Genomic DNA, 9,105 nt, shown 5'->3' on the forward strand with positions numbered 1-9,105 from the left:
CCATGTTGCCGCGCCCTGCCACTGGATTCCACAGGGTCTGGCTTGTCTTCTTTGCTCTACCCATCTCCACTCGGGTATTTCTACACTTGGACAAGACATTCCCGATCCTGCTCCTCTCCAAGAAACATTATCAGAGCTCTCTCAGCCTCTCTTCACATGGCACATACTCCAGCCCCTTTCCCACCTTAGTGGCCCGTCGCTGGACTTGCTGCGGGGTGTCCATGTCTCACTTTACCTGGGGAGCCCAGAACTGGACACAGCACTCCAGATGTGTCTCATCTGTGCTGAGCAGAGGGGAAGGGTTGCTTCCCTCGGCCCCGCAGGTAATGCTCTACATAACGCAGCCCAGCAGGCTGTTGGCCACCTCTGCCACAAGGTCACCATGCTGGCTCCGACTCAGCTTGTACACCGGACCATGGAGTTATCTTTCACCATTTACATCTGTCTCTTTTGAACTTCATGAGGTTTTGTTGGCTCTTTTCTCCAGCTCGGTGAGGTCACTCTGAGGCAGCTCAACCACCTTGTGTATCAACCACTCCTCCCAGTTTTGCATCATGTGCAAACTCATTGAGGTTGCACTCCATCCCATCATCATGGTCATTAATAAAGATGTTAAATAGTACTGGCCCCAGCACAGATCCCTGAGTGTACCACTAGTTACTGGCCTTCACCTGGACTTTGTGTCACTCATCACAATCCTTCAAGTCCAGAAGTTCTGTCAGTTTTCAAATCCACATCACTGTGTGTATGTGGTCCACGTTTCATCAGAATGTCTACGAGGCTGTTACGGAGACTTAATAAAGGCATAATAAAAAATATCCAATGCTCTTCTCCTGTCCACTGAGCGGGTTGTTTCATCATAGAAGGGTATCGGTTTAGCCAGGCATGGCTTCCCCTTTGTAAATCTGTGTTGACTAGTCCTAATCACCTTCTTGTCTGGAATATGTTTGCACGTGACTTCCAGGAGGATTTGCTCCATGCTCTTCCCAGGGGTCAAGGTGACACTGGCTGGCTTGTAGTTCCCTGGATCCTTTTTCTTGCACTGCTTGAAAACATGCAAGACAGGAGTGACTTCTGCTTCCTCCCGCAAGGAGGGATTACAGTGTAGTGAAACATCCCCAAGTTCCTCTTGCAAAATTAGTTTTGATTTGCTTCAAACTGACCTCTGAACTCCCTTTCAATTTCTCATCTCCTAGCCTCTCTGGCAGGCTTCCTGTTCCTTCTGCAGTTGGGAAAAGAAAAATAAAATAACAGCGTTGGTAGCTTTAACCTTTTGTTAATCGGTTTTCAAACAATGTTTTCTATAGCCTATTGGTGTTTTCATATTTAACTTGCCAGACTTTATGCACCTGCAGAATTTTCCCCCTGGGCATAGATTCCACTTTCTGAAGAGTACTTTGACGTCTTATACCTCTACCAACGTACTGCAGAGCCATGACAGCTGCTATTCGGCTCCATCGTTATAAACAAATCTAAAGGTCAAGATCTCAGCCCGAGCTGTAATGGCAGGATGCAGCTGAAGTGATTTCCTCCTGTAGTTTTCTCTTCCGGACTATGCCTATCCATCTGAGTTCCAGGCATGGCTGCAAAGAAGGTACCAGAGAGACCACAAGCCAAATGCGCACAGGGAACGGTCACAAATACTTGAGAGAGATGAACGTGAAGTACGTGAGAAAGGCCAGAGTGCCAGTGTTCACAAATGGCATATCCAAACAGAGCATGTGGGGAGCTTTGTTACTCCTCTTCTCTCCTGCTGAGGACAAACCAGTACCAGGACAAAACCAGAACACAGTTCCCAGCATGTATATGATTAATGCACTTTCTCCCAAGAAGGTCTTTTAACCTGCTTCGCACACAGCATTCCTGGACTACACATTTGGGAGGGAGGGAGAAGAAACATGGAGGAGAACAGGGGGAAAAGAGCCCCACAGAGCATTACTACTTACTGCGCATCCTAGATGCCCACCAACACAAGAGCTCCTGGCATAGGAGTGCTCTCAGCCAGCACAGAGAAAATCATCATCATCATTTCTTCCCAGGAGACCAGCTCACGGATTACCCTGCTGATCCTTTCTTACTCTCTTCAGTTGCCCTGTCCAATTCTGCATCTCCACCCCTGTCGTGGTTTAACTCCGGCTAGCAAAATACCACGAAGCCACTCTCACAAATCCCCCTCCCCTCCTTCAGTAGCTTCTCTCCTTGATGTACTGCACACCTGTGTGTCAGCTAACCTTCATGAGCTCAAGGACAAAGGAGACAGGGCAAGAAACACCTAGAGCCTTCTCACCACTTCCCATCATCCTTGACTGCCTATCAGCAATGAAGAAAGCACAGGCGGCTGTTTTACATCTCAGGGGAAAACTGTTTCCCTGGCTCTTGACTCCAGGAGTCACAATGAAACTCCTCTGCACACAAGACCCCACCAGCCCTTTCACAGCTTCCCAAAACGCTCCCCTGGACTCCAGGGTCATTAGATCAGGCTGTGAAAGGCAGGTGGGAAAAATGAATGGCTGCAGCACAAGCTTTCCACTTTTAGGTCTATGAGAGCACAGACACTGTGACTACTAAGGGAGGCTGCAGCCCATCACCCAGCGAGAAAACAACACAATTTCTCATGGAGTTTCCTATTCCGTAACATCCAGACCTTCAGAGTGAGACTAAAAGGCCTTGCTTCAGACAGACTGCAGGTCACGAACGGTGGGGCGACAGCTGGTTGGATTAGGAATCGGTACCACACACTGTGCTTTCCTCTGTTCCGTCCGCTCACGTCCCTGAGATGGCACGCAGTCATGGTCCACAGAGCCTTCCTTCCACGTGTGCTCACACTCAACTTGTCTCGTGTTCATTCCACGCGCCTAACTTTAGTGAGTCACTTCAGGATACAACTTTAAAATGCTTTTCTGCCTAATAACTAACAGATTGCTCAGACCTATCACCGACACCTCGCAGAATAAAATGGAACATCTTGGCAGACAGAAGTAATAGTAAAAACTCTATTTATTTTTCTTTCACAGACACAGGGAAAAAGGCCAAAGGCTGTTTTGGTGATTCTCTCCTTAGCAAATTGCAGAACATTGACTCTTCAGGGGGAAAAAAAACCCCAAAACAACAAAAAACCACACCCCACTCCACTTACCCAAAAAGGCACTTTCCTAGAATAAGCAGTGCTGTATCAAGCCAGATATTCATTGCAGTGGGTCCCAAACACCCCCATGATGAGTTCGTGGTATTGCCACAGTAGAGTATCCCTTCACAATCACCAACTACTATTTTACCAACTTTGTTAAGGCTTCCTAGCTCACTTAAGATTTCTGTTGTTTAGCCCAAAGCACCCAAACCAGAAGGAATCAGTAGAAGGAGAAGCCAATGCCTCACCTACCACACACTAGGCCAGGGCTGACAATTTTGTGGCTGCTTCTAAAGAAAGCAGTGAAAAAGAACAAAGCCCACAGAGTAGCGACAGTAAGAGTAGGGAGTGAAAACCGCATCCATTTATACCACTTAGCGTGTTGAAGAATGCTTATACAGTCAGGAATATTTGCTGTTTCCCCACAAAGTCTTAGTTAAATATGTTCAGTGCTGGGAGAGCTGTGAACATTCAAAATCCTGAATCCCTCCAGGATATACCATAAAGCTGAGCAGAACAAAGGGGCAGAACTACATACTCGTGGTGCCAGCCATTGGAGGGGTATTTCCAGCACCTTCGTTCCAGAGTAGCTACTCTTGCACAGACCTCACACCCTGCCCAACTCACAGGCAGGTAGCTTTCAATAAAAGCTTTTTTATCGCCAGAGAGGAGACAAATAGATCTGAGACAAACACAGGAATGTTGCATGCGCAGTCTTTTACATTTTTTACCATCGCCTTGGCTAAACTGAGCAAATCTCACATTGCTTATGGTTGACCTGGGCAACAGAAGAGGCTTCAGACAACTGCACATCTAGAAATTGAGTCACACTCAGAGGGCTTGCAGGAAGCACCATATGAAAGAGCTGTCACTTTGGGGCCAGGTGACACTGAAGATCTGACCAACTCATGACCGTCAGAGGGGCCATTGTACCACCTCACTGCTGTTCCGAGGCCTAAGAAGAGGAGGCATAGTGGAGGCAGAAAAGATTTTACAGTGAGATCATAATCTCTTAGTAGTGTAGGAGAGGGGATGGCCAAAGCCCTGCTCATCTGCATTAACACTATCACAGTGCCAAGCCCATGTGTTCAGTGTTCCCCTTTAGTGTGTGGTGGGGACCAGCTGTAACGATGCTGATGGTCTCAACCTTATTTCTTGTTTCTCACTGCGCTTTATCCATTAGTTTCTGACAAGAACTGTAAGAGCATTAACATCATTTTGGCCATCCAGGCAAGGGATGAGTTTTCTCCCACAGCTTGTCCAACAAACTGGCCTCTGTGCTGGGAACCCCCAAGGGCACAACAGCATCTTGTGAGAGATAGGCTAACTTTCTCCACTGCAACTCAGGAAGATGCTCAGGGAGAAAAGTAAAGCTTTCCACTGATCTCCTCAAGACCTCCCAGGAGAGATTTATATTCCTGGACAGTTAATTGCAGGAGTATTCCAGGCCACTTGAAGAGGTCCACCATACATGTCTCATAAATGGACATGAATTTAGACAGTACAGGTTCCCTACCAAGCTCTCAGTGACCTTGGAAATACTTGGAAATATCATGCCTTTCCTTTAGGTACCATCCAAGGGCTGAAAGATCTAGTGCATCTTAGACTCAGTCAGGGACATTTGGTCACAGAGACAAATTCAGTGTGGAAGACAGTTCAAGTCTTCCCATGTCAGGTACAATTTAAGGTGCAATTAGGATGAGCTCTCCAGCTCATCACAGGGTGTTAATTTGCCATTATTACAAAATAAACCATTGCTGTGCAAGAGCTCCATCTAAACGATGAGCTGATCTCAGATTCCTCGTGTTCTGATTTCCACAAAATTTCCATGTCTTTAGATCTATGACATCAGAGACCGCAGCATCCTGCTCGCTGCTCAAACCAGACATGAGAAAGTCTCCTCCACTAAAGGCTTCAGAAGAGAAGGGCGTGAAAAGAAAAAAGAAGTTGCTTTAGCCCTTTCTTTCTTCTCTCTTTTCCTCTACATTTTTCTCAGGACACCTCCTCTAGCATATCTTTTAACTTTCTCCTCAGTTCCTGTTCCTGGCTGTCCCATTCTTTTGTTGCTTTGAGGACTGCACTTCGGAAGTCCTGAGAGTCAGGCAATGAGATAAGCATTTCTACAAAAGCCTCTTCCAGGTTTACAGCCATGGAAAGTGGCCTTACTCCTCTGAAAGGCTGATGGAAGATGCCTCAATTAGCCCAGCACTTGCTCCCCTCCTGAGATTTCTCTTTGTGACCAATCAGAGCAGCAGAAAGGTCCTGCAGAGAAAGAAAACGTTGCTGGTAGGCCGTTAAAGTCAAGACAAAGAGCTGCACAGACTTTGGCTGAAGCTACAGCTTCACCTACACCCCACAAATGGCTTTTGTCCTCAACTCTCACCACCTCACTTCAAAAGAAGGTTCATTTATGATGGAACAGCTGAAGAGCTGTGGGGTACCAGGCCACATCTCTTAGCTGACCCTTGAGTCACTGCCGTTCAGAGTCCTTCTTCATGATATCGTAGGTGGCAGGGCAGAAGTGAGAATGCAGCTGCGCCAGCAAAGCCTGGGACGTGATCTCTAGCCTCGTACCTTGGCTCTTCTTGTTCCATACATGCACTGCATAGGTGTTATTAAAGAGGTGGCGAAGCTCTGAGGAGTTGACCACTTCAAAGTATTTCTTCCAGTCCTGCCACCGAATAGGATAAAAGGCCTCACGGGGCAGAGCACTCACTCCTTTGCAACTTGTACTGCTCCGAAGACTCCTGATGGAGCACCACTTCTTGAAGACACGCGTTAGGAGCTGTGGGCCCTGGTGCCCCCAGATCCAGCTGTTGTAATTCTCCACAAAGTCCTTCATGCAGAGTTCCATGAACTTGTGCTTGGGCTTAAAGGACAGAAAGGCCCCGTTCAGTACATACTTGGACTGGATACCCAGGGCATTGGTGAGGTTCTTCAAGTTCCTAAGCACAATGAAGTCTGTGTCCAGGTAGATGCCACCGAATTTCCACATGATGGCAATTCTGCAGGCGTCAGACAGGACGGGTAAGAAATAAGGCTCCCAGCGCTGCTGAGCCTGTAAGTACCACTTTGCCAGAGGCGTCCCTGAGAAAAGCTCTGGCAAGTGCAGGGGCCGGATCTCCACGTTGGGGAAGCAGCTCAGCAATGAGAATGCCCAGTGGTCGGGTAAAGAGGCATTCCCATTGGCCAAGGCTTTCATGAGCACCACGACCCGTGTCCCAGGGTGCGTCCGGGCTGCTGACTCCACAGAGCACGTGAACAGGTAACTTGGGTCAGTTCGCTCCGAGGTCTCCACAAAAAACACGTTCCCTGGGGAAGGAGGGGGGTCCCCAGCAATGGCAGGGGGAGGAGAAGGCACAGAGTGAGCACAGTGGATTTCAACAGGCAAGCTGTAGAGCTGGCCCCTGCTCTTAATGTCCTCTGTGATTCTCCAGTACAACACGATGGAGGCAAAGGACATGAACTTAAAGGTGAGGATAAACAGAGCCCTGAGCTTGTGGCTCTGTACCACCCTGATCAGTTTTAGCAGGCAGTTGGGCATCCTGAGCATTCTTGCTCCCGTTGGAGCCTGCTCTCCCAAGATAACCGTCGTGATCTGAAGGGAAGGAAAGAAGAAAAAGACATTGACAGGGAAGGCAACAGACCACGAGCCTCCGGACAGTACTATGGCAGAGCCACGTGCTTCACGCCAGTATGCTTGAATTACGCCTTTAGGTCATCTTTATAAAAAGCATCCTGCCTCCTCCGTGCTGCCACAGTGCCCACAGGATCCCGTCAGAAACCGCAGCCCACGTTCAGGTTGTGAGGTTACGTGACAAAGCTCAGCTGCACACCCACAAAAAGCTCGGGGGGGACAATGGCAGGAGGGGGAGCCCACATATACCCGGCCCGTCTACTCCTATCACAGAAGACACCAGCCCATCACAGGCTCATCTCTCCAAGCCCAGAGGAGCACAGTGTCAGGCAGGATCCCAAATCAAGGACTCCAAAGGAACCAGCATCTTGTCTGGGCCCCTCCCAGGGCTGTCCCAGCACAGCCTCAACCCGTGTTCAGGCATGGAACTCATCACCCCAGTCACCAGAAGCAGCTCTCCAGATCACCTTTCAGACCAAGGGGGTCACTGCCTAGAGGTGGGACATACGGTGTGCAGGGGAAGAACAATTTGGAATCATACAGGACTTGCTGTGAGACATTTTGCGTAAGAAACCAAAGGTGGGCAAGGGAAGGGTTTAGGTGATGTGGGGAGGAAGAAGAGGGGGAAAATAGAGGTGTAAGGGGACGAAAAGGGCCAGACACTGGTCAATAGCTTGCTGGTCAGTACACTTATCTGGCTGTGCCCTGCACCTGGTCAGCATAGTCTCTTGTCTTCTTATTAAATTCCTTTCGGACTCTTTCCTGGTTGAGGACTTTCTACTCTGTCAGTGTTCTTGTGGGCCCGAGTGTCTGCCTGGGATCTGTATGGCCAGCCATCTACACGTACATATATATGGAGTGGATATGTGTGCTTTGTGTGCGTGTGCCAGCTGAATACAGCTTCAGACTCACTAGTGCCTGGACATGGAGCAGCAGCAGTCTCGCCTCCCTCTGGCTGTTGGGTCTGCTATGATATATTGTCCTCTAGCAAAGATTACTTTCCTCCAAAACCAAAACATGGTCAAATCTCTCCCTTGGTTTATCGCAAACCAAGACTGGCAGTTACTTCTCTGGATGCACCCTGTGCCTGTCACTTGCAAGGAAATACAGCATTTATTCCATTTTATCATCATCAGTCCATGATTTTCAAATCAGACATGTACAAGAAGAATCCTAGATACTAGGATTTTAGATTCTATTTTGTCCTCGAGTTTGCTGCTGTACTAATTGATCCTGACACCTGACAGGGAGTGGGACAGCTCTTTCTGAGGTGTTTCATTTCCCCAGAGGAGAATCACCTGCCAGCCTTCCCCAAAACTGAGAACTCATCTAAAACCCCAGTGCTATCATAACATCTGTTCCTGTCAAGTCTAAGCTCCCAAAATCACAAAAAAGTACTTGTTTCCCTTTCATATATTCCTGTATAACCACCCTGCATTCCAGATGGTAGTGTTGACTATGTTCCTCCTGTTGACCATGCTCTTAATTTTATATTTAAGTACTTAATGCTTTCCTCTGCTGAACAGAAGTCATATTTATCCCTTCTTTCACCATTTAAAACCACACTTTGTGAAAGAGAATCGAACATTACGACTGTTAAGGCTTCAGTACAGCAGTCATCTTTAAAAGACACATTCTCCTCTTTGCCCACCTGTTCTACCAATGGATCCAGACCTTCTCCAGCAGTACGATCAAGAGCAGAGGGACACCTTTATACCCTCCTGTCAGGCAGCTGCAGCAGGCAGAAGAGTGGAGCTGAATTTATCTCCCAGAACACCCAACTGTTTTTAACAGTCTAAGATAAAGTGTGTCAATGCACGGTGTAATTGAAAAGCACTGCCACCAAGGTGCCAATGCCTTCCTCAAACCCTGCATAGTCAAAGTGGCGCCAGACTCCTAAAGAAAAAAATACTGAGGTTTCACAAGGAATATACTCTTTAAAGAAAAAACAAAAAACAAAAACTGAAAGATGCAAAACATTTTAGTGTCTTCTCTGTTTTAACCCCCGCTTCCCTTCTGGTAAAAGTTTGCATAACTTAAATAAAATCAATACAATCCATCAGGAAAAACAGAAGTTCTGTGAGACAAACAAAAAATGGTTGTCTCAAAATGAATCTGTTACAGATGAAATGTTAAGACGGAATGCAAATCAAACTGCATCTATTCTATGGCTTTTGCCTACACAACTTGGTCGAAGATCACCACTTGTGAATGGTTGCAACTGACTGCTGCTGGCCCCCAGCTATATTTGGGAAAAAGCCAAAGTGCTGATGCCACAATACAGGGGCACGTATGGAGAGGGGAAACTCTACCCAGTTTATACAATCGCAGAATCATAGAA

At 47.5% G+C, this 9,105-nt stretch overlaps 1 protein-coding gene across 1 annotated transcript; it reads right to left on the reverse strand.

Annotated features, from left to right (window-relative positions):
- Positions 1–5,597: 5,597 nt before the first annotated feature.
- On the reverse strand, positions 5,598–6,707 carry A4GALT (alpha 1,4-galactosyltransferase). The gene has a single exon (XM_010154391.1). It carries the CDS (start codon positions 6,678–6,680, stop codon positions 5,598–5,600), a length of 1,083 nt encoding a protein of 360 aa, XP_010152693.1. The 5' UTR covers positions 6,681–6,707.
- Between the last annotated feature and the right edge of the window lie 2,398 nt (positions 6,708–9,105).

The sequence above is a fragment of the Eurypyga helias genome, unplaced genomic scaffold, assembly GCF_000690775.1.
Source record: "Eurypyga helias isolate BGI_N326 unplaced genomic scaffold, ASM69077v1 scaffold12206, whole genome shotgun sequence".
In the NCBI taxonomy this organism is placed as follows: Eukaryota; Metazoa; Chordata; class Aves; order Eurypygiformes; family Eurypygidae; genus Eurypyga; species Eurypyga helias.